This window comes from Castor canadensis, chromosome 11 (assembly GCF_047511655.1).
Source record: "Castor canadensis chromosome 11, mCasCan1.hap1v2, whole genome shotgun sequence".
Taxonomy (NCBI): Eukaryota; Metazoa; Chordata; class Mammalia; order Rodentia; family Castoridae; genus Castor; species Castor canadensis.
In genome coordinates, this window is record NC_133396.1 from 128,197,449 (window position 1) to 128,223,105 (window position 25,657).

A 25,657-nucleotide genomic window follows, 5' to 3' on the forward strand; every position below is an offset into this window, starting at 1 on the left:
TGTACTGAGCTCATCAGGATGAGATTTACAGGTACCTCTCTCCAGGTATCTAAGTGGTCAGTCCTCACAATCATACACCTATGTTCTCAGCCACAGAGTGCTCGCCATAGTCTTACATAGAGTCTTTCTCCATCGTCCCTGGAATCACTCTCACAGGCCCAGCCACCTATGTATGTGCATATATAGGCTCACAGTCCACAGGCACACACAGCACCCGTCACACACACAGGCCAGCCACACACTGACATCCAGTCTCTCACCACAGCCACACACACCGTCACTGGCCGCCTGGGGAGGGCCTGCTCACGGGATCACGTAGCTCTGGCGGGCATCCTGACGCCTTGTCCTCATCAGGGCCTTGTACTCCCCCACACGCAGTCGCTTGCCCTCCACGATGCAGGTACGCTTGGGCCGTGGCTTGTATTTGTAGTCTGGATACTTCTCCAGGTGCTGCCGGCTCAGCCGTGCCTGCTCCTCGTAGTAGGGCTGCTTCTCCTGGTTGGTCATGGACTTCCAGCGAGAGCCTGGCAGAGGGTGGGCAGTCAGGACTGGACTCTGCTGATTACCCCCAACCCCCTGCCAACCCTGGAAGCCCTGAGGAAGACTCCGATCTTCAGGAGGGGTCAACGATATCTGTGTAAGCACTTAGCAAGGACCTGGGCCAGGATAGGTGCTCCTGGGTGTTGACCAAATGAACAAAGCTGGCAAGCATTGGCATATACACCTGCCAGTTTCACACTCAGCACCTGCTCACATCCCAAACAACCCAGTAACTTCCAGGACACACTAACAAAAATGTAGCCACCCAGGCTACCAACAATCCAGACAGGCTCCCTGCTCAGGACAAAATAACTGGTGCCAGGCTAGGGGTGTAGCTCAGTAGTAAGGGAGCTTGCTTAACATGTGTGAGGTCTTGAGTCCATTCCAGCATCACAAAGACAAAACAAAAATCCTAGTGTCCCAGACAAGAGACTTGCACTGACATTGGAGGGGGTCCCAGCCTTGAAAACCACCACCTTCTTTTAGATGGTCCTGCCTATATCCTTCCTCAGCCCCAAATAGGACACCAGTCTTTCCTGTTTTCTGCCATAGCCAGCTCCAGAGGTCTGAGCAAACAGTAGAACAGATTAGGGAGAGATTAGGGGGTTAAAGAATAAGCGTGCATGTGCGCATACAACTTGAGTTCTAAGGGGAGGTGTTATCAGAAGAACCCTACGATGGTACAAGATTCCTGGGCCCAGCTGACTGCTACACCCCCAGCATTCCCATGATTCTGCTGGAATTCAACATAGCGTGGAATATCACCAAGCAAGCCCCAGGCAGACCCAGCAGGCTCCTACAATCAGGTCCTACTGGACTATGGCCCCAGACACACCGAGCCTCAGAGGGCCACCCACTGGCCCTCACCAAGGATCTTGCTAATGCTGGAGTTGTGCATGTCCGGGAAGGCTTGGAGGATCTTCCTCCGCTCATCCTTGGCCCACACCATGAAGGCATTCATGGGTCTCTTGATGTGGCTGCTGTTCCGGGACTCAGGGAAGTGGCGAGAGCCTAGGGGACAAGGTCAGAGTCAGCCAGATAGCTGGTCTGAAACAGGCAGAGCTATATCCCCTATGTAACCACCAGGAGGCGGTGAGGAGGCTCTGAGCAGAGGGAGTGGAAGAAACTGAAGGCCAGAGAGGCCCGACACAGCCAGAGAGAGGGGAAGAGGACTGCAGAGATTTAGGGCCCAGCAGAGGTGCAGAGAGAGAGACAGTCACAAGATGCAGGAAAGCAGACCCAGAAACAGAGCCCAAAAGAAACACCCAAAGACAGTGGGAGCACAATCACTAGGAAGGACCTCAGAGATGGAAGAGGGAAGGAAGGAACCAGGGACAGGCATGAACCTTAGCAGGGGATTCAGGGGTAGCCCTCTACCCACCAGCCCAGTGCCAGAGCGCTCACCGTCCATGTCGCAGCTCAGCATGGCTTCTTCCAGTGGGTGCACACAGCTCTCCTCCAGCCGCTCCTTGGCTGGGGACGAGTCCAGACTGATGAGGTCCTATGGTCGACAGAAGTGACTTGAGCCTCAGAATTCCCCTGTGTCACCCTCTCCTCCCAGTTGCCTGTCCCTTCTGTGGTTTCTGTCTCTGCATCTTCTACCACCTGCTCCTGCCCTCAGGAGCAAGACAGTGGGGTCCATACCTTGCGGAAGGGTGGGTTGGGGGAGCTTTCCAAGGCTCCACTGTGGCTGTGTAGCAGCTGTCGAGCATCCTGGATGGCTTTGGTGACAGCATCCCCTTCACCAAGGAAGCCTGCAAGAGAAGAGGAGGAAGACAAGGGTGGGAGAGCTGAGAGTGTGAGGTGAGCCCACAGTCATTTAGTTTCACACCATGCTTCTCCTAAATTACTGGATTAGTGCTCCCCGCCCCGCACACACATCCCCACAGGGACGCCACGTACAGTGGCTGCTGTGCAGTGTCAATAGACTGGGAACTGTGCAGCTCAGCAGCCTGAATCCAATGCTGGAATGCCCAGACAAATCAGACAGGGGAGAGGAGGAAAGGGCTTTCTAAGAGCAAGTCTATACCCTTGATTTAAAAAACAAACCCAGAGAGGGAAGGGACATACCCAAAGTCACATCCTGCACCTTGGCTGTCCCCTAGGAGGGCAGATAGAAAAGCTTACCTAGAGGCAGGCTGGGAGGGCTGGACTGGAGGTCCCGCGTGGGGGCTCCATGGCTGGGGGGGCGGGGCCCACAGTTGCTCATCTTCAGATTCGGGGAGCTGGAGGTGGTGGGCAGCTCAGGAGCCTTGGGCTTGGCTGTGAGGTTTAGGGGCTGGGAGGGCTCCTGAGGGAGATCCAAAAGGTCAAGAGGGTGAGAGACATCAAAGGACACCCCACCAAGGGACAGAGAAGACACAGGGGAAGATGAGCCAAGCATCCCCAGAGCAGCCAGGAGAGAAAGAAAAAGGGAAGAATAAAGAAGGGCAGCCAGCTGGCCAGTGCTAGGGAGGGAGCCCAAGGTCGGCAGCAGGGACAGTACCTGCAGAGGGTGGTGGGTGGCCAGGGCCCCAGGCCTCTTCACCACAGGGGCAGGAGGGCTATGCAGCAGCTGCAGCTGGTACTCCACTGTGGAAAAGCGGCAAGGGGAAAAGTCCTGGATGAGCACAGAACAGCAGACACCTGCTTGATGGGGTCCTAGCACCACAGGTGGGCAAAGACTTGGAGCTGGACCAGCTTGGTTCCAACCACTGCTTCCCTCCCCAGCCCCAAGGCACCACTTGAGAGACCTCCTGTCCCCTCCTTCCCCACTGTCCTCCATGAAGATCAGCTTTTTTACCCTGTATTGTCCTTCCCAATCCACTCTAAAGAGTTTTCCATGGTGCAGTGAGGGCAGGTACATCATCTATTCATTCAACAGACACTTATACCTACTATGTGTAGGAGCAACACGGAGCTACCTGTTGGAGGCATGTCTCATGTACATTATCCCTATAATACAGTGTGTAGCATATAATAAGTGCTCAATATGTCAATGTCTCATTTTATGGATAAAGAAACTGACACTGTAGCAGTTCAGTGGGCACAGAGCTATTAAATGGCAACACAGGGATTTGAACCCAGGTCCTCTAGACTCCACAGATCATCCTTTCCCTCAACGTACTCTATTTCACTCTCCCAAGTAGGCATGGTATCAAGGAGGTGTGACAGTTCAGGCAAAAAGATAAGCGCTGTGTACGAAATCACTAACCACATGGCAGGTCGTGATAAGGACCCACAGGTGATATGTTAGGGAACTTTGTTCTAGCTAAGGTGTCTCGAATAGGCTTCCTGGTAGAGGTGAGATGTGAACTAGTGCCTGCAGGATGGGTAGGATTCACACAAGTAGAGATCTGGGAGTTTGGACTCCAAGCTGCAGGCTACAGGGTACCATATAAGGCTTGTGGAACAGGAAGAGTTAGACCAGAGGGGTTGGTTTTACAGTTGATTCTGCTCCTGGGACAGTTATGGGCCCTGATCCCATACTAGCAATTCCATCTGTCTCTGTACCCACCATCACTGCCCAATTTTAGGTGCCATCCCCTATGGCAATGATTATTTCAAGAACCCCCTTGTGAATCCAGTCAGTCCCCCTCCAGTCCCTACCACTCACAGACAGAGATGACTCATCTGCTACTCAGATGTTCAAATGTACCTCACACCCTACAAAATAAATCCTAGTCCCCATGCTGCATTCCCCTCCCCAAACATATCTCAAACCCCTGTCATGAACTCCTCTCAATCCCTTTACAGCATCTGCCTCAGAATACAGGATCTCTGCCTGGATCATCCTTTTCCAAGCCCTCTACCCAAGCTCCCAACTTCACCTCATACATCCTACCTATTCTCCCAGGACTCAGTCAAATGCTATCTCCTCAGGATGCCTTCACAGACTCTCTGATGACTGGTATCCTTCTTTCTCTCTGACTGTAAATTCCCTGAGCATGTGGGTGAATGTTTGGCTACTGAGCCCCAGTCCAGTGGTAGGAATCTCCACCTCTATCTGGTTACCACATAATGCTGCCTGAACATTAAGAATACTTCAACTGAGAAAACTACAGGTGATCAAAACTTTCAAAAAAAAAAAAAAATGACTTGGACTCAGATGCACAAATCCCCATGCAGAAACACAAGAAATATGAAAAAACAAGGTGATGTCTCCTCCAAAATCAACAATTCCATAGTAATAGACTCTAAAAAAAAAAAAAATGAAGCACTGAAATTGCAAAGAACTCAAAAAAATGATTATAAGAATTATCAATGAAATAGAAGAGGACACGTATAAACACCTGAATGAATTCAAAGAGAATACAAATAAACTGCTGAATGAAATAAGGAAGACAATGCAGGATATGAAAGAGGAATTCAATGAAGATATAGAAAGCCTAAAAAACTCTGAAAATGGTAAGTCAGATAAAAACTCAGTTGAAAGCCTCACCAATAGACTGGATCAAGTTGAAGACAGTCTCAGAGTTTGAAGACAAACAAGGTAAATGAATTAGAACATGGAGATAAAGACAAAGGTAAAAAAAAGAAATATGTAAGACTTCTAGGATACAATTAAGAGACCACAACCTACAAATCATGGGCATAGAAAAGAAGAGGCATGGAAAATATATTCAATAAAATAATAGCAGAATATTTTCCAAGTCTTGAGAAAAAGGGTCATCCAAATACAGGAGGGCTTTTAGGACACCAAACAAACAAAATCAGAAAAGAAACTATGTCATATTATAGTTTTAAGTATACAGAGCAAGAAAACTGCAAGAGAAGTACCAAGTCACAATTAATAGCAAACCCATCAGAATAACAGAAGATTTCTCAAGAGAAACTCTAAAAGCAAGGAGGGCATGGAATAATGTATTTCAAGCCCTGAAAGAAAATGACTAGATTACTAGATTACTGTATTCAGCAAAGCTATCCTTTATAATTGAAGAAGAAATAAAAACTTTCTATGATAAATAAAAAGTAAAGGAATTAATGACCACTAAACCAGAACTGTAGAAGATATTTAAAGAAATCCTACATGGAGAAGAATCATGAAAATATGGGCAAGAATTAATCTGACTAGATGAGTAAATAAGAAGACTAGGAAAGAATCAAACATTACAAAACAACTAAATGACAAGAATTACTACATACCTGGCAATAGTAACTCTGAATGTTAATGATCGCAAATTCTTCAATCAAAAGACAGACTGATGAACTGGATTAAAAAAAAAAACAAAAAAACTAGACCCAACCATTTGTTGCCAACAAGAAATGCACTTCACTGGTAAAGACAAACACAGGCTTAAAGTGAAAGGATAGAAAAAGATTTTCCAAGCAAACAGAACTTAAAAGCAGACAGGAGTACCTGTACTCATATCTGACAAAGATGACTTCAAACCAAAGTTATTCAGAAGAGACAAAGAAGGTCACTTCATATTGATAAAGGGAGCAATCCATCAGGAGGATATAAGAATTGTAAACACACACAGATCATCGGCACACCCAACTGCATAAAGCAAACAGTGCTGGACATTAAAGCACAAATAGATCCCAAGGTAATCATCGTGGGTGACTTTACCACCCCACTCTCACTAATGGATAGATAAAAAAATCAACAAACACTAGCAGAGTGTCTCAGAGGTAGAGTGCCTGCCTTGCAAGAGTGAGGCTTTGAGTTCAAACCCCAGTGCCACCAAAACAGATAAATAAAATGAATACCAGCAACTATTTCTCACAAGAAATTTTTTTTAAAAAAATCAACAAAGAAACTTCAGAATTAAATGACACCATAGATCAAATGAACTTAACAGTCATCCATACAATATCCCGCCCAACAGCTACAGAATACACATTCTTCTCAGCAGTCCAGGGAACTTTCTCCAAAATAGATCATATTTAAGGACATAAAGCAAGTCTTACACATCAAAGGACTGATAACCAGAATATATAGGGAACTTATAAAACTAAATTCTACCAAAATTAATGAACCAATAAAGAAGTGGGCAAGTGAACTAAACAGAACTTTCTCAAAAGAAGAAATTCAAATGGCCAAAATACACATGAAAAAATGCTCACCATCTCTAGCAATAAAGGAAATGCAAATTAAAACCACACTAAGATTCCACCTCACCCCTGTTAGAATAGCCATCATCAGCAACACCAACAACAACAGGTGTTGGCGAGGATGCGGGGAAAAAGGAACCCTCTTACACTGTTGGTGGGAATGTAGACTAGTACAACCACTCTGGAAAAAAATTTGGAGGCTACTTAAAAAGCTGAACATTGATCTACCATTTGATCCAGCAATACCACTCTTGGGGATATACCCAAAAGACTGTGACACAGGTTACTCGAGAGGCACCTGCACACCCATGTTTATTGCGGCACTATTCACAATAGCCAAGTTATGGAAACAGCCAAGATGCCCCACCACTGACGAATGGATTAAGAAAATGTGGTATCTATACACAATGGAATTTTATGCAGCCATGAAGAAGAATGAAATGTTACCATTCGCTGGTAAATGGATGGAATTGGAGAACATCATTCTGAGTGAGATTAGCCTGGCCCAAAAGACCAAAAATCGTATGTTCTCCCTCATATGTGGACATTAGATCAAGGGCAAACACAACAAGGGGATTGGACTTTGAGCACATGATAAAAGCGAGAGCACACAAGGGAGGGGTGAGGATAGGTAAGACACCTAAGAAACTAGATGGCATTTGTTGCCCTCAACGCAGAGAAACTAAAGCAGATACTTTAAAGCAACTGAGGCCAATAGAAGGGGACCAGGAACTAGAGAAAAGGTTAGATCAAAAAGAATTAACCTAGAAGGTAACACACACGCACAGGAAATCAATGTGAGTCAATTCCCTGTATAGCTATCCTTAGCTCAACCAGCAAAAACACTTGTTCCTTCCTATTATTGCTTATATTCTCTCTTCAACAAAATTAGAGATAAGGGCAAAATAGTTTCTGCTGGGTAGCGAGGGGGTAAGGGGGTAGAGGGAGGGGGCAGGAGGGTAAGGGAGTGGGTGGGGGAAGAGGGGAGCAATGACCCAAACATTGTATGCACATTTGAATAAAATAAAATTTTTTTAAAAAAGGACATAAAGCAAATCTTAATAAATACAAGAAAACTGAAATAACTTTCAGTATTTATTTAGACCACGATGGAATAAAACCAGAAATCAACCTTAAGAGAAACTACAAAAATACACAAACACATGGAGACTAATCAATACATTTTTGAGTGATCAGTGAATCATTAAAGAAGTAAGAGGGGAAATCAGAAAATGCCTAGAATCAAATGAAAATGAAAACACAACTTACCAGAAACTTTGGGACATGGCAGTGCTAAGAGGAAAGTTTATAGCTATGAGTGCCTACGTTAAAACAAACAAACAAAAAACAGAGTGCTGCCTAAAATCCATATGGAAGCAAAAAAGCCCCCCAACCCCAAAGCGATCCTGAGCAGAAAGAGCAATGCTGGAGGTATCATAGTACCTGGCTTCAAATTATACTACAGAGCCACAGCAACAAAAACAGCATGGTACTGACAGACACATAGACAAAAGGAATAGAATAGAGGACCCCCCCAAAAGCCCACACAGCTACAAGCTTTCAACAAAAGTGCCCAAAACTTTTACCAGAGAAAAATCACCTCTTCAACAAATGGTATTGGAAAAACTGAATATTCACACGTAGAAGACTAGAATGAGATCCCTATCACACCAAAATTAATTTAAAATTGATTTCTGTACCAAAATCAATTCAAAATTGATCAAAGACCTTAATGTACCTGAAACTTTGAAACCACTATAGGAAATCACTTCGAGACTAGGCATAGGTAATGACTTTCTGACTAGGACTCCAAGAGCTCAGGAAATAAGAATAAGAATTGACAAATGGGATTGCATCAAATTTAAAAGCTTCTGTAGTCAGGTGCCAGTGGCTCACACCTGTAATCTTAGCTGCTCAAGAGACAGAGATCAGGAGGATCACAGTTCGAAGCCAGCCTGGGCAAAAAAAAAAAAAAGTGAGCCCCTATCTCAAAAATACTTAATACAAAATGAAAAGGGCTGGTGGAGTGGCTTAAATGGTAGAGCACCTGCCTAGTAAACATGAGGCCCTGGGTTCAACCCCCCAGTACCACCAAAGAAACAAAACAGCTTCAGCACACCAAAGGAAACAGTTAACAGAATCAAGAGACAATCCACAGAATGGGGGAAAATCTTTGCCAGCTATTCAATGGAGAAAGGATTAATATCCAGACTATACAAAGAGCTCAAAGAATTAAACACCAAAACAACCAATAATCTGGGCTGGCAGAGTGGTTCAAGCAGTAAAAAGTACCTGCCTATCAAGAGTGAGGTCCTGAGTTCAGACCCTGGTGCAACTAAAAAAAAAAAAAAAAAAAAAAACCAATAATCCAATTAATAAAAGGGCAAATGAATTGAACAGACAATTCTCAAAAGAAGAAATCCAAATAGCCAATAAATACATGAAGAAATGGTCGAGATCTAAAATGGAGGCCCTGCACGTGAACTAAACAGAACTTTCTCAAAAGAAGAAATTCAAATGGCCAGAAAACACATGAAAAAATGCTCACCATCTCTAGCAATAAAGGAAATGCAAATTAAAACCACGCTAAGATTCCACCTCACCCCTGTTAGAATAGCCATCATCAGCAACACCAACAACAACAGGTGTTGGCGAGGATGCGGGGAAAAAGGAACCCTCTTACACTGTTGGTGGGAATGTAGACTAGTACAACCACTCTGGAAAAAAATTTGGAGGCTACTTAAAAAGCTGGACATCGATCTACCATTTGATCCAGCAATACCACTCTTGGGGATATACCCAAAAGACTGTTACTCGAGAGGCACCTGCACACCCATGTTTATTGCGGCACTATTCACAATAGCCAAGTTATGGAAACAGCCAAGATGCCCCAGCACTGACGAATGGATTAAGAAAATGTGGTATCTATACACAATGGAATTTTATGCAGCCATGAAGAAGAACGAAATGTTATCATTCGCTGGTAAATGGATGGAATTGGAGAACATCATTCTGAGTGAGATTAGCCTGGCCCAAAAGACCAAAAATCGTATGTTCTCCCTCATATATGGACATTAGGGCAAACACAACAAGGGGATTGGACTATGAGCACATGATAAAAGCGAGAGCACACAAGGAAGGGGTGAGGATAGGTAAGACACCTAAAAAACTAGCTAGCATTTGTTGCCCTTAATGCAGAGAAACTAAAGCAGATACCTTAAAGCAACTGAGGCCAATAGGAGAAGGGGACCAGGAACTAGAGAAAAGGTTAGATCAAAAAGAATTAACCTAGAAGGTAACACCCACGCACAGGAAATCAATGTGAGTCAATGCCCTGTATAGCTATCCTTATCTCAACCAGCAAAACCCCTTGTTCCTTCCTATTATTGCTTATACTCTCTCTACAACAAAATTAGAAATAAGGGCAAAATAGTTTCTGCTGGGTATTGAGGGGGGGGAGCGGGAGGGGGTGGAGTGGGTGGTAAGGGAGGGGGTGGGGGCAGGGGGGAGAAATGAACCAAGCCTTGTATGCACATATGAATAATAAAAGAAAAATGAAAAAATAAAATAAAATAAAATAAAATAAAATGGAGGTCCTGAAAGGCCACATAGCAAATTAATGGATGAGAGCAGATCCAGGGCTCCCTCCCTGACCTTAGGATCAACCCTGCCTCAGTGCAACACCACCTCCCCTCCACTCACCTGGTTTGCAGGGGATGGGCTGAATAGGCAAAGCCAGCTGGGAGTCAGGGGTGACAGGCAGAGGCTGGTGGCTTGGGGGGAAGGCTGGGATCATGACATAAGGCATGTTGACCTGCTGAAGGCAAAAAACCCTGTGTGACTCCCTCGGGGGCTCAAAGAGCTCCCCAGCTGTGGTCAGCCCAGGACACAGGGTAGGGGCAATCTTCAAAAGGACCCACCTGACCCCAGACCACCTTTGTCTCCCTGTCCTTGAATCTCAGCTGGGAAAGAGAACATTCTGGGTGTCCCTCCTTAACAACAGAAAATGTAGACAGGGAGGGACTGGAGCAGAAATAAGGCCTCTTCTTCTGGGTGTGGCTGGAGTGATCCTGCTCTGGGCAACCTCAGGTCGATTTGCACCCAGTCCCCAGCACCCGTGCCAGCTGGCATTAGCCCCCTCCACCTGCCATCCCATCATCACCTGGATCTGCTGCTGGAGGAGGTTGATCTTATGCTGCTGCTGAATCAGCTGCTGCTGCTGCTTGGCGATCTGGTGAGGGACAGTATCAGCAAGGTGGCCATGGACGTGAGCCCGGGCCCCTCCTCCCCAGAGCCTGCCCACCCTAACCCCGACCTCCACACCATGGAGACCAACCATGGAGAGCTGGGAGGAAGTGGCAGGACATCAGTCCCAGAACATATTCTCCCTTTGTGGGTACCCACCCTTCCCTCATAGGACCAGTGATGGAGACTGGACAGGAGCAGTGAGCTTCCCAGAGTCCCTTCAGCACCAAGGGCTACAAATCACCAGAGCTGGGGACCCTAGATCCCCGGCCCAGGCCTCAGCTGGCACCTGCTCCTGCTGCTGCCGGGCCAGCTCCATCTGCTGTTGCTGTTTCTCGAAAAGCATGGCAGCCATGTTCTTCTGCTCTGAATGGGCTGTCAGGAGCTGGTCCCGTAGGGTAGACAGTTGGTGGATCATGACCAAAAGCTGGAGTTCCTTCTCTGCCAGGCTCTCTTGAGTCCCTGCTCCGCAGTGAAATTGCCACCATGGAGGTTTTGTGAGTTCATCGGTCCACCCAGCCACCCACCCACCCATCTGACATTTGCCAAGCAATTGCTACATCCTAGGGATCCTGTCAGGGAACTTCCCAACTTCTCTGCACTTGACATTGGGTTTTTAATCTATAAACAGGCATGATAATCGTCACATCACTGTATTACTATGAGGTTGAAGATAAACGCCTGGAAAGATCATCTAGGCTCTGATGATGGTCCTCAACCAATAAGTATTAACTTGCTTCTCTGCCCAGGAATTATTATTAATTATTACTATTATTAATTATTATTAGCTGTCTGGTGTGGCAGCTTATTTCTAAGTGCCAGGCTGCAGGTCATTTGTATCAGAATCACTCAGGGCGCCTAGGCGCCTGTTCCCTGGGATTCTCATTCAGTAGGTGGGAGTGCACCCTGGCCATGGGCACAGGTTTAAGTTCTTTCTGTGGGAATTTAAACTGGAAAAATGGTAACAGAGGAAGCGAGGCAGTGACCCTGAGTAACCACTTCTTGTTCACTCTGTGAGGTCCTGGTGGCCTACAATCAATCATCTATAGTGAGTGGGATTTGCTGCTCATTTCCAAGTGAGACCCAGACAATGGCATAACAATCCTGAAGTCACAAGAGTCACTGATAACCTAAATCTACACCCACAGTAGTTACCCCCTGGCTTGAAGCCAAGCTTTTGAGGAGGGGTGGATCAGCCAGACTCTTGCTTAGGGGGCCCCCACGTGATGGATGGTGATAATACCTAGAGCCAGGCAGGAGCCAATGGACATAGGACAGATATGAGGGCACCAAAAATCCCAAGAACTGCCCTAGATATTCAGGCTGCACAGCCAGGTCTGCAGGGAAAAGGGGCTCAGACATCCCCCCTGCCCGCATTCCAAGGGGACTCACCTTTGACATCTTTGGTTTCCACAGAGCTCCTTCCCAGAAACCGCTCCTTCCAGTCACTGCATAATAGCTTCTCGATGGCCGGCACAACTGGAAGACACAATGGGGTGAGAGGCGTCATCCTAACACCCCCACCATGTCCCCCTCTGACTGGGACAGACATCTCACCTTCTTGTAGATTACGGTTAAAGTCCAGCTTCTCCTGGCTTCCAGAAGCAGCCTCAGAGGCCGCTGGTCTCCTGGGCTCTGGGGACCCATTGCTCTCTGGAGAACCACAGTCCTGTAAGACATGCTGAATTGTCACTGCCATCCCCAAGAAAGGGGGCACAGAATGTAAGGAGGTCTGAATCCCCCCCACACCCAGGTCTTTCCTGAGAAAACCCCAGACTCCACAGGACTCCTACTGCTCCACCTTCCCAGTCCTGGCTCATACTCTACTTGATGTAGTGAAAGAACAAGAGGCTTAGAGACTGAAGTCCAGGGTCTGATCTGTCCCAGTCCCAAACTTCTCTGAACACAACTTCTTCCCTTCTAAATATGGAATACTACTACCTCCTGTATAACAGGGTTGTCGCTGGATCAAGCATCAACGTACAGGATTGAGGTTTGCCACCAGTCGGGGAGCCTGCTGTTATTCCTGCCTTCTCATACCTGCCAGTGACTTGCAGGTCCCACCTCAGCCTCCTAAGAGCTGTCCCCTCATTCTATTCTACCTATGTCCTCCCCTTCCTCTGAGGCCTGACTCCTCTAGGAAATCCTCCCTGATCACCCTCCCACACACATACATATACACTCCTCCAGGCTGGATTTCTCTTTAAAGTCCCAACACTTTCATTTTCACTCATTTGGCCTTGGCTTGTTTGTTGGGTTTTTTTTTTGAGGGCCTCATACTTGCTAGACAGACACTCTACCCCTTGAGCCACTGTCAGCCCTTGTGTTGGATATTTTTGAGATAGGGTCTCGCTGACTATTTGCCTGGGCTGGCTTTGAACCATGATCCTCCTGATCTCTGCCTCCTCAGTGGCTAGGATTACAGGTGTGAGCCACTGGCACCCGGTTTGGCTAATGATATATTTCCCTGTATATCGCCTGCATGGAATCACAGGCGTTGTGAGAGCTTCAAAAAGCCTCACTAATAGTATAGCTCAGTTCCCTCATTTTAAGGGCGAGGAATTACATGTCTTTTAACCATGATCTCACTCTAACTTAGGAAATAGGGCTGATTTTTCTCAACTTAAGTGAAAAAGGCAGTAGATTATTTTTAAGCCCAATTTTCAGCACGTACCCCATCTCTCCAACTAGTCCTCAGGAGCAAGGCCTGGGGCACCCCTGGAGGAGCGGTCACTGTCAGATGTGATTGAGTCCACATCCTGCTCTGACAGGTGGGTGATGAGCCTGATGGAGGCTGCCCTTTCCTTCCCCTCCTGCTTACCTGAGCTCAGCCTTGCCCCAGGGGTGACCTTTCTGCCACACCTGCTGCCTGGCTAGGGGAGGGTACTGCCTGCCCAGGGGCAGGGTGGACACACTGACCCAGGAGCCCCTAGGAAAGTGCTGGGCACCTGAGCTGGAGCTTGGGGATCAGTAGCATTCTGGGGTGCCCGGGCTGGGTCTCCAGGTTGGGGCTCAGCTGCAGTGGCTGCACCCTGAGGAGCCTCGTGGCAAAGCTCCTTCCTCTCCTCAGACTTGATGGTACAGTTCACCATGGTGCCAGCGCCATCCAGGGCCAGCTGCGCAGAGACTGGGCTCCGCATGGACATCCTGCAGAGGAAGAGCAGAGGGAATAAGGGGAGGCCCTTGGAGCCAAGGTATCCCTTGCTCCCCCACACCCAGAGCCTCCTGGCATCCTTCAAACAAACACATTACAAAACGCAAGCCTACCTTTGGAACCCAGAGAAAAGTTAGGATAAAGTTCTTCTATCCCTTCTGCTTTTTTGTGTTGTGTGTTTGCTGAGACAGGGTCTCCCTATGTAGCCCAGGTTGGCCTTGACCTTTCAATCCTCCAGCCTCAGCCTCCTGAGTACTGGGATTACAGCACCGTACCAACACACCCAGTCTTATTTTTAAACAGAAATGTCTAAAGATGATTGGGCCCACTCTGGCACTCCATGCCTCTTTTCATTTTTTTTCCAGTGCTGGGATTGGAACCTAAGGCCTTATACATGCTAGGTAAGGACTCTACTACTGAGCTGCACCCCAAATCCCTGCTTCTAGAAGTATTGGGGCTGATGGGCTCCCCTGAGGAGGCCAGAAGTGGCTAATGAGCTGTTTCTGAGCCCAACAGAGCTGAAGATTTTATGTGTGTTTGTCTGTATACATATGTAGTTATTACTGAAACTTTAAGAATCAAGAGATAGCACATAAAATAATAGTCTGGATTTGAATTTGCATCTCAATGACAAACTGGCTAGAATTGAGTAGCAGGAACTCCTCAGGCACAGGCTAGTTTGCCCTAGTCCCCACCATTCCCGACAACTTTGCCAAAAGGAAACCGAATGTCAACTACCCTATATAAGACATTTATTCTTTTTCCAGCGCTGAGGATCAAACCCAGGGCCTCACAAATGCTTAGCATTTGCTCTGCCACTGAACTCCACCTCTAGCCCCTTCCTGCCTTTCTTACAGTAGAGACAAGGTAAAAGTGAAATACCTCTTATATTCATGTGTCTATCAAAAGTAAAAAAAAATAAATTATAGCCCAAGAGATGACTGGCTTTAAGAAAAATATTTCCTGATACCTAGCTAGGGTCTCTGGCTGAGTGTGGCCCCTGCCAGGCACCAGCAGCATTTGTAACACTAACTGCCTGGTGTAAGCAGCTGATTCCCCTTGCAATATCCCGTGACACTGCCTCTGTTGGGCGCTGGCCTGGGCCCTCCTGCCACACCCCTGCCTGCGATGCTGAGAGGAACTGAGAAGTCTCAGGACCTTGGGGAGCAGTTTCCAGGATCATGTCAGCCTGGGACCAAAGCAGCAGGTGCCCCACTCCCAAGACACGGGGCACATATCCAGGGATAGTGTGCTCTGGGTGCCAGTGGTGCACACACAGCAGGTTCCCACTACCCATGGGTCCTGCCTTGGCTACAGGTGTGTGACTCTGGACAAACTGCACCTCAGTTCCCTCATCTATAAAACGGGTGTGACGAGAGTCCCCATTTTATTCGCAGTCGTGAGGGCGATGTGTTGCTATTTACACGGTGCCTAGGCACTAGTTAATAAGTACTGGTCTGTGGTTTGTTAAACCACTGCTCACAGAACTGCTTACAGCTGTCCCTTGGAATCTGCAGATTACTTCTATACTGAACTCACAGATGCTCACGTCTCGCCTCCAAAATGCTATAGTATTGTACATAACCTATGGAAATCATATTCCTTAAATCATGTCTAGATTACTCAGTAACTACTATGACGTAAATGCTTTGTAAATAGTTGCACTTAGGGAATAATGACAAGAAAAACATCTATACATCTTCAGCACCGATGCCAAACTTTTTGTATTTTTGATCCACAGTTGGTTGAATCCATGGATGTGCAACCCACAGTTGCAGAGGTACCACTAAGGAGAGGCAGATCATGGGTCTCACACACAAACTCACAAACCAGTCTCTGGGGGATGGGATGGAATGTCTTCTTTTTTTTTTTTCCCCTCTGGTGGTATTGGTGTTTAAACTCAGGGCCTCATGCTTGTTAGGCAGGCACTCTACCACTTGAACCACTCCACCAGCCCTTTTCTTGTGTTCAGTTTTTTGAGATAGGGTCTCTGGAACTATTTACCTAGGCTGGCTTTGAACCTCCTGATCTATGTCTCCTGAGTAGCTAGGATTACAGGTGTGAAGCAACTGGCACCGGGAGGATCTTGCAACCCACCAGGTGATTCTCACACACAGTTGGAGAAGCACTGCTAAATAAAAACTTTCAAGACTGCTTTTACATAGCACTGTAATTTGAATATGTCTCCCAAAATTTGGAAACTTAATCCCGCCCCCCCCCCTTCCACAGTATCGGAAGGCGGGGCCTAACTAGAAGTGGCTAGCTCATGAGGACTTCATTAAACAAGGGAGCTGGGACAGTCACTGGGGAAGCAGGTTTGTTATAAAAAAACTTAAAAGACTTTTGCTTTGTGGCTTTTGCACTCTTTTGCCCTTCTGCCTTGTCATGGCATGACACAGCAAGAAGGCCCACACCAGATGCCAGCCCCTTGGGCTTCCCAGCCTCTGGAACTGTAAGGGGTAAACTTTGTTCATTATAAATTACCCAGTTTATAGTATTCTGTTATAGCAGCACAAATAGATCAAGACACATGAGGATTACATACATAGGGGAAATGTAGGAGGGAAAAATCAGATATCTCCCCTTATCCTGGGGCAGGGTGTACATTCCAAGACCTTCCCAGTGGATGCCTGAAGCCTCTGTCATTGTTTTCTCTGCTTCATACACAATCTTAATGGCTTTCCCACCTTACCTTAGCACTTATTCTGCACTGTGGCCATAACTTTTGCAGTTTCAGCTGTAATACCAAAATTGGCACAAATTTCTTTTTCTTCGTAATTTCAGACAGAAAAATTCATTCCTACTGTATAGATCTACCCAACTTTAGCATACAAATTTTCTTTCATCTTTTCAATTGAAGGAAGCACCTCTCAGCTTCCTGATATCTGAATTCCAGCATCACTGCCCTTGCACTTTGGGGTATTATTAAGTAAAATAGGGGTTAGTTGAACACAAGCACTGGGATACTAAGACAGTCAATCTGATTAGTGACCCGGTGACTAATGAGCAGGTAGCGCATACGGCGTGGATCCATTGGACAAAAGGATGATTCACATCCCAGACAGCTTGAGATTTCATCAGCACAGCACACAATTTAAAAATCTATGAAGTGTTTACTTCTAGAATTTTCCTTGTAATACTTTTGGATCACAGTTGATGGTGGGTCACTGAAACCATGGCAAGTGAAACTGTGGATAAAGGGAAAGCTACTGTATTTACACATTGTATCAGTTCTGTACAGATGCACCTGTATAGACTGTAATCTGTACTGAAGCATGCAGTGGTACAGTGCCACATACAGAGTGCATGTACCGTATTTCTAAGGAAATAAGTAAAAGAGCATTATAATTGGCTGTGATATATTTGATTTCACCCTGGAGATCAGACCACTGCAGACACTCCTAAATTCAAGGGGCCCTGGGGACTGGTGCTGGACTAGGATGGGAACTACGAGGTAGGAGAGAGGGTCTGCTTGAACCTAAGAATATCAGATCTCAGCAGAAGAGACCCCAGCCCAGCTTGCACTGGGCGGGGTCCCATGGTGGGGGGCACCTGGAGACAGTCCAGGAAGCAGGCAGCTCAGCCCATCCGGCACCGGGAGGGAGGGGTGGGAGCCAGGGCCTGCAGGGGGGCAGCAGTGGGGGCAGGGAGGGAGGAGGTATTATTCTGGAGCTGAGGGCAGCAATTACATAACAAACAAACCCCGGCTCAAGCTGTGAATTAATCAAACCGCTGAAAATAAAACCTTCCTCTCAGGAACTTCAGACAAAAGAAATGAAAACAACCAGGCTGGCTGGAAAATAAAAGGCAGCAGTGCTGAAAGGGGGACAAAGGAAACCAGACAATAGGGTGTTGGACAAAAGCAATAAAGCCAAAGGAAGTGTGACAGGCGCACAATGAGGGCCTGTGGGCTTCTGATCCCTGCCGGCTCCGAGCCACCTCATCCCACACCCACGGCGGCCACCAGGTCACCTCCTCTATCCAGACTTGGGTCCTAAGGGCTTTTCTCCTTCATTCTGCCTAACCTCCCGGCCTTCCAGCTCTTGCTTCAAAGCCTTTCTCCCCACTGCACCCAGAGACCCCAGCAGCAGTGGGATACCAGGTGAATGGTCAGGTGAATGGGCACGAAGGCTGAAGGCCACCCGGCTGGAGATGGTGACCGCCATCCATCCCCCTGCTGCGTGCAGAGAGAGGTGGCAGAGGGGAGCATCTGTCCTGATTAACCCTAGGACCACACTGCTGAAGACCAGCGCCACTGTCCACATGTGGCTACCGAGCACCTGGAATGCGGCCAGTCCTGGCGGAAATGTGCTCTGCATGTCAAACACACCCAAGGTTCCGAGGGCTCAGTACACAGGGCAGAACATAAACCAGCCATTCATAATTGGTGTCAATTACAAATTGAAATTAGATTTTGGATGGGTTGGGTTAGCTAAAACACATTTTAATTTTTTTTTGTGGTTTTTTTTATTTTTTAAGAGAACAGATGTTGCAATTTTAATTGATTCATCACAAAATCACTGACCAAACAAGTAACATTAATAAAAATTAATAAAATATTTTAAATAATTGAAAAAACAGCAGTGCAGAAAATAGCATTCAAGTGGCTAAAACAAATTTTAAAAATTAATTTCACCAGTCTTTTCATACTTTCTTTCTTTTGGCACTTCAAGGGATTGAACCCAGGACCTAACACAAGCTAGACAAACAGTCTACCACTGAACTACACCCACAGCTCTCTTTTCACACTTTTTAATGTAGCTGCTGAAGAGCTTAAATTACACAGGCGGGCACCCACACATTTCTGTTGGACAGCATGGCACTAGGACATCTCCTGCCCTTGAGCTTCCACGGCCTTTTCCACCCACCCCGCACACCCAACAGTACCTGCAGCTGACACTATGGGTTTGGGTTATCTCTGTATTAGGGAGCAGTTCCTGGGGCCCCCAATGCCTCAGCCTGGCCTCCAGCACAGCCCTGGTAGCAAAGAAAATAGTCCTGGTGGCTCGGAGGGGTCTATTTACCCCTCTTGGTGCCTACCAGGTAACCCCACCAGTCTAAGGCCTGACCATGCCTACTGGCATCTGGCTGACTTGCAGGCCTTGGGCGAATCCCTTAGTTGGTCTCCCCTGGACCCATTTGTGCAGAGAGAGTGGCACAGCCCAGGACTGGGGCCCCACCTAGACAGCACCTCCCTGAGTCTCACCTTTAGGGAGCAGAGTCTTCAGGCACCTTGTGCCTCTCCTTTGCTGTCCTAGAGCATAAGCTTGCTTCAAGAAGAACAGTGCCTTTCCCTGCCCTGTCACAGCCTTGATTGAGGGACCAAAGGCCCCAGCCTGTCAGAGCCAAAAAGGATGAAGTCTCTCTAGGAAAAGCATTAGCACTAGGCTCTAACCTTTACCAAGGGAGGGAAGGCCATCAGTGGTAAGTCCATGAAAAGAAGAGGACAAGGAGGAAGGAACAGAGCACTCTGCAGCCACTCTCTCTCAACTCTATCTGGGTCGCTTCACCTCTGCAGGCTTTGCCTGCAGAACAAGGATACTGGGGACATTCACAGAGCAGTTTGGAAAACTCACGGGCTTTTGCGTGCACTCACATAGGTAAAAGATCCTGTCTGACACCAGCTGACTTGTGAGGACCTCAGCAAGTTAATTAACCTCTCTGAGCCTCACCCATCAACTGGACACACTAACCAGTATCTCACAAGAGTTCAGAGAGTTAAATCATGCAAGGTGAGCATCCTTGAAGTTGTGCAGAACCTATAGGCTCTGAGTCATGCACTGGAGAGAAAGAAATGCCTCTGGTTAGACAGACTGGGTATATCTGAATCCCAACTCCCACTATTAATTGCTGTGCTATCTTGAGCAAGTAACTTGATTTCCCCGAGCTGTTTTCTCCTCAGTAACATTTTACTGAATAAGAAAACCCAATACAAAGTGGCAAGCCTTCCACTAACCCTACGCTATCAGATGTGCATGTTTTACATTCTCAATGTCCCTTGAATTTGGTCTTCAAAGTACTAATCAGTAATGATACCTTCACCCAGTACCCTGAGAACCCACTCTACCTCACAGGAAAGCTACCTGTTTCTGCTCATCACTGAAGCCCCGGAGTCTAGCACTATGCCTGGAGCACAGCAGATGCTCAAAAAATACACTACAATGATAAGAGCACAGCAGCACAGCACAAAGCAGACCTGGAAGGGATTTTCTTTTTTGTATAAAAACATGCATGTATATTGCACACACAGTGGTAGAACAAAGCCCTGGGTTTGCCTCCCAGCACCAGGACCACAAGAAAAAAAAAAAAAAAAGCAGACTTGGATAAGTAATAGGAGATAAATACTATTATTATCATTATCCGAAAGATGGGCCTCTCTGCGCTCCCACACCCAGTTTTCCTCTGCTGCCTCTTCTTTGGACCTTGGTTCTATCTGAGTGACCTAAATCTCCCTCCACAGCAAAGCAAGACCATTTCATTTTGGTTTTACCTTGAATTGTAAGAAATATTTTCTACATTTTTTTGGATTTAAAGACCCTTTTGGATAGAGTTCTACTTTAATATCTTCTTTTCCGGGGACTAAAAATCTCTCAATTTCCTTTACCCCTTCCTTCCAAGGCACGCTCCATGTTGCAGCTATCCACAGGGTTTCTAAGCAGGCCTCAAAATCAGTTAACCACAACCATCTCCCACCCCAAATGCCCAGAAGCCAAGGACCCTTGGCCCACAACAGCCTTGAGTTCTCACCCTAGTCGAGGCCATAATCCCACAGGCTCCAGTGTGCCTTATCTCCCTCTCACCCAACATCACACCCATTTTGTAAATGGAAACTGGGGTCCAGATATGTCAAGTACATGTGGCTTATGGAGCTAGCACTGCTTCCAGACCATCCAGTCAGGGACTGAACAGCATTCCTGCTCTCTCCCCACTTCCCTTCTTGGGAACCCACCTCATAGGCCTTCTTCTGTCCTCCTTTCTCCTTGGTCTTACTACACCCAAGTCCTTAAAAGGTGCAGTCACCTAAGAAGGGGTTCCGACCACGTTCTCCCTGGATTTCAGAGCCTTGAGTCTGAGGCCCCCAAATCCAGTGGCTGGGTCAAAGCATAGAGAGGCGCCTCCAAGGAGGGCCAATGGCTCAGAGTGCAGCCTCTATGTACAGAGCAGAGTCCAGGTGCCTATCCTCCCCACAAACAATCCTCTCCCGTCAGACCTCCACCCACCCACTTGCAGGTGCACACACCGAGCCCCTTTCTACCCAAAACAAATCATCAGCCACTTCCTCCTCTAATCAGTCGATGACAGACCCTGCTGGATTAGAATCAAAGGAGTCTTCACTCTCAGCCCTTCCTCCCTCCATAACCACTGCCTCCTCTCCCCTCAAACTATCTAGATGCAGAGAGAGATAAATTCCAGTCATGGTAGCATGACTGTGACTCACACCTGGGGCTTCAGGAAGACAGAATGAACAGATAGCAGACCCTCCTAGGAGGGCTGCCAGGCACACAGCAAGCCCCTTACTGCTGGCTCCCACTTCTCAGCTCACCCTGAATGGGTGGTGCCAAGGGGCATCGGGCATCAGCAGGGAATGAGATCCACACGACTGGGGTGGGGCAGGGCCCCGGTCCCAGGGGAATGTCACTTCCTCTGAAAGCAAGCTCCAGAGAGTTGAGAGCCTCAGGCTGCCCTAAACAATAGTCCGAGGCGTGGGTGCCCAGAACAGTGCCCCGTGCCACATCCTGCCATTCTTCTCACAGGCCGCACCCTGCCACCCTTCCTGGCTACGCCCGATCCTATCTCTATGTTTACTCAGAGCTAGGAGCTGGGTTGGCTGCAGGCTTGGGACAAAGTTTTCCGGGCAGTCCCCTCACCCCTTCTAGCTTCTGTGGACCTGTAGGGTATGGGGGACCCAGGTATGGCCTGGTCTGGTCTACTCAGCTCAGCGGGCAGCCAGCATTCCTAGTCCCTGGGCTGCTTTGGGGCTGGCCAAGGTGGTATTCACCTGGCCAGATGGTGGCTCAGTGAAGTCCCCAGCTCCTGTCCACCAGTCTAGGAGAGCAGGTGGCCTCCCACAGGTGTCCCTGGCCCAGATTCCAGCTCTGCCCTGAGCTTCCACCGTTGCTGGCACTTGGAGACCCAAGGGCATGAAGGAAAGAAGGGGCCAGGGAAAGAACCCCCCCCCCCACACACACCTGCTCCTCTCACCTCTGGGGTACTTGAATCTTGTCTCAACTCAGGGGGAAAAGTCAAAGAAAGACAGAGGGGACAACTTGAAGGTGTTGAGGTTGCAACCCTCCTGCACCCCAACAGTCATCCTTATATTTCAGGGACCAGAGCCCAGCCCAAAACCAGGGCATACATTTCTTAGGTTCTTAATCCCAAGAAGCCTATGAAGACTAAGGCTTGCGGGGCTGGACCATGCAGAGCCCAGCAGTGGTGGCTCACTGATGCCCAAATCCACATCTTTCATCTGTTGACTGATGTCCTGATCACTCTCCCTCTACTCCAAACAATGGGCTTTGGTCCAGCAAAGGCAGACTGGCCACTGTCTTCATTGCTTACAGGATGCCCGGAGTTTCTGACTGAGTTGTGAGCAAGGAAAAATGGGTCAAAAGAATCCAAGGCAGTTTTGGGAACTTGCTGGAAAGACTCTGCCTCTCAAAACTTATTTTCTTCCTATATAAAATGGAGACTTCCATTTGATTAGAAGATAATATGCAATTAAAGAACTTGGTGGGGAATGGATGCAAGGGGGAGGAGAGAAGGGAGAGAGAGACCCAAAGCAGAGGGGGACCTCTCTCTCTCTCTCTCTCTTTCTCCCTCTCACCTGTGGGGTTCTGAGATACATACTTGGTCTTCATCGTTTCCTGGCACACTACATCTAGAATCCTTGGAATCTCCAAAATGACAAAGTCTTTTTTGTATGCTAATGACTGACTGAGGGCTGGCAGCCCCTAGGTAGCTATGGTTTGGGGGGCTGGTTACCGGAAAAACCAAAACAGGATTAAGGTTGAGGCCTTTCAGCCCATCCCCCAACCTCTGGGGATGGGACAGGGCTGAAGATTAAGTTGATCAGACAACTGCCAAGGATGCCTCTGTAATGAAGCCTCCAATAAAAAGTGAAAAGGACAGGCTGGACAGCTTCTAGACAGCTTCTAATAGTGCAACATACAGGGGTTCGTGGAGGGTGGTGCACCCAGAGAGAGCATGGAAGCACTTCACTCTGTCCCACCCACCCATCGTCTCCGTGCGCGTCTCTTCATCTGTATCCCGTCACATCCTTTTCTCTTGAGTTCTGTGAGGTGCTCCAGTAAACTCATCAAACCAAGGAGGGGGTCGTGAGAACCCTAGTGTACCGTGGGTTGCCCAGAAGCAAAGGAAAAACCACCTGGGGCTGGCAATGGCGTGGGAAGTAGGGGGCATCTTGCGGGACTGAGCCCTCAACCATTGGGCACTGATAATCTTTCAAGTGGAATTAGAGGCCGCCCAGCCAGTCGCCACTGTAGAACTGACTGCTTGCTTGCTGATGCAGTGAAAGCATGCTGTAAAGGTTCAGGCCGAGAAAATGACTGGTGCTGTATCCTGAGACCTCCCCACCCCCAGAGCACAGGAGCAGGACCCTACTGCCCTCAGCAACATGCCCGTCCTACTGGCACATCCCAGGCTCTTCTGGACATGACTAAAAGAAAACAGATTTTGCTGTCACATGGACTTATGACATGGACTTGTAGCTCTATACCATACACTTCTAGCTATATGACGGTTAGTTTCTTCATCTCTAAAATGAAGCAAATAGGGCCTGAGAGTGTAGCTCAGTGGGTAGAGCACTTGAACAGCACAAGCAAAGGGCTCTGGGTTCCATTCTACTGCAAAAAGTAAAATAAGAAAATTCTACCTCGTAGAATTATGGAGAAGATTAAATGTGATGGCAGAAAGTGTTTGCTCCCTGGGCCTGTCCCCTCCTCGCATAGTCAGACAACCAAGAAGACCCAGACTGCACATATGAATAAAAAATAAATAAAATAAAATAAAATAAAAAGACCCACACCTAAAGGACAACTGGGCACCTCATGGTTTTCCCCACCTGCTCCATGCAGGTTTCCTTCTCTTTGGCTTCGTCTCATACATCCCTAGTCAGGATGTCTGTTGTCTGAATGTCTTTTTATTTTTAAAAATATTTGTATTTATTTTTGTGGTGCTGCGGATTGAACTCAGGGCTTTGTATCTGCTAGGCAAGTGCTCTATCACTGAGCTACATCCCCAGCCCTTGTTTTTTTTTTTTTTTTTTGAGACAGAGTGTAGCCCAAGCTACCCTCACACTCTCGATCCTCTTGCCTCAAGTCCCTGAGTACTAGGATTACAGGTGTGTGATACCACACCTGGCGGACCAAATATCCTTTCAGTATCCCCAGCTACAGGGAACTCTCCCATGGCAAGTGCTTACCCTGCATTGTGGGCACCCAGGCCCCTACAGTGCTGACACGGATAGGCTGAAAGGATACAACATGCCAAGGACACCCCCACACACTCAGCACCATTGCTTATCTGCTGAGCCACTGTGCAATCCCTTTTCTGGCTGACACACAAAGGCTGCAGAGCACACTAACCCTCACCGCTCCCTCATTTCATCTGGAGCCCACCAGGGTGAGGTGCTGTTCTAGTAACCCCTGCAGCTCTCTGCCAACCCTGGGAGTGGAGGGGACAGTGGGAGAGGTAACCTCAGTCAGAGAAAAGTATAAGCAAGAGCAGTCTGCAAACAGCTGTGTTTACCCTCCAGGCAGGATGGAACCTCATCTTTGCTAGACATCCCTTCCTACTGGTGCTGTGCTAGACTGGATAGCATGTGGCTTCTGCTTGGTGACAAGTCTAAGCCCCATAAACTAAGCTCCCAGGGTACAAACTGAAATGGAGACTCTGCAAACAGGCAGAGCAGAGGTTGAAAGCCCAGAGCCCTTCTGACTAGCCAACTCTAACTCTCTAAGCCTGCTACTTCCTTTATCTACAAACGTGACAAGTAATATGTAGCCCCAGTGTGGTTCTGAGCAGTCCGTGAGATAACACAGGCAAAGCCTGTGCCTGGCACACAGCTGAACATCTGTGATGGCCATTATCACTACAATTGAGGTTAGGAGGTTGAAAGGCAGAAAAGTGGGGAGCTGCTCTCCTCATTGCTGCAGGGTGGTGAATACTTGAGGCCGGCTCTCAGAATCTCCACCTGTGCAGGCTGCTGGAGAACTAGCAAGTTACTCTATGTAAAATGCATAACACAATGTCTGACCCATGGCGGATTGGTACTTAGTATTGTGATAGTGATTGATCAATTGAATGAATGAAGGAATAAAGCCTGCTTCTTTGCCTGCCAGAGCATCAGCCCCAAAGCAGGGTATGTTCTGAAGCGCCTGATCTCACATTTGTTGTTGATGTTTGAAACAGGGTCTTGCTACACAGCCCAGGCTGGCCTCAAACTCACAACCTCTTGTCTCTGCCTCCCAAGTGCTGGGATTACAGATGTGCACCACCGTGCTTGACTCCCGAAAGCCCTTCTTACAGGTAGAGGAAATACTGGCCTTCTACACACCCCCACTACTTCCACAGCCCATTCCCAAAGTGGGCACCTCCAAACAGCATATTGGGGTCCCCGAGGGCTCAGGAAAGGTACAATTCTTTCCCTAGGTTCTCTTACCC

General features: G+C 47.6%; 1 protein-coding gene across 3 annotated transcripts in view; it reads right to left on the minus strand.

Moving 5' to 3' along the window:
* Sox13 (SRY-box transcription factor 13) overlaps window positions 1–25,657 on the minus strand; it is a 47,482-nt gene that overhangs the window by 884 nt on the left and 20,941 nt on the right. The window contains exons 2-13 of one of the 3 annotated variants that reach the window (XM_074048576.1): window positions 13,770–13,968; window positions 12,379–12,490; window positions 12,214–12,300; window positions 11,111–11,283; window positions 10,739–10,807; window positions 10,279–10,390; window positions 3,026–3,111; window positions 2,668–2,830; window positions 2,185–2,294; window positions 1,945–2,041; window positions 1,408–1,551; window positions 308–524 (exon numbers count right to left, since the gene is read on the minus strand). In XM_074048576.1, the coding sequence (XP_073904677.1) occupies window positions 308–524; window positions 1,408–1,551; window positions 1,945–2,041; window positions 2,185–2,294; window positions 2,668–2,830; window positions 3,026–3,111; window positions 10,279–10,390; window positions 10,739–10,807; window positions 11,111–11,283; window positions 12,214–12,300; window positions 12,379–12,490; window positions 13,770–13,967 (1,568 nt within the window). In that variant the 5' untranslated portion in view covers window position 13,968. Of the gene's footprint in view, window positions 1–275; window positions 525–1,407; window positions 1,552–1,944; window positions 2,042–2,184; window positions 2,295–2,667; window positions 2,831–3,025; window positions 3,112–10,278; window positions 10,394–10,738; window positions 10,808–11,110; window positions 11,284–12,213; window positions 12,301–12,378; window positions 12,491–13,769; window positions 13,969–25,657 lie in introns of all 3 variants that reach the window. The other 2 variants (XM_074048575.1, XM_074048577.1) reach the window with 2 other exon arrangements.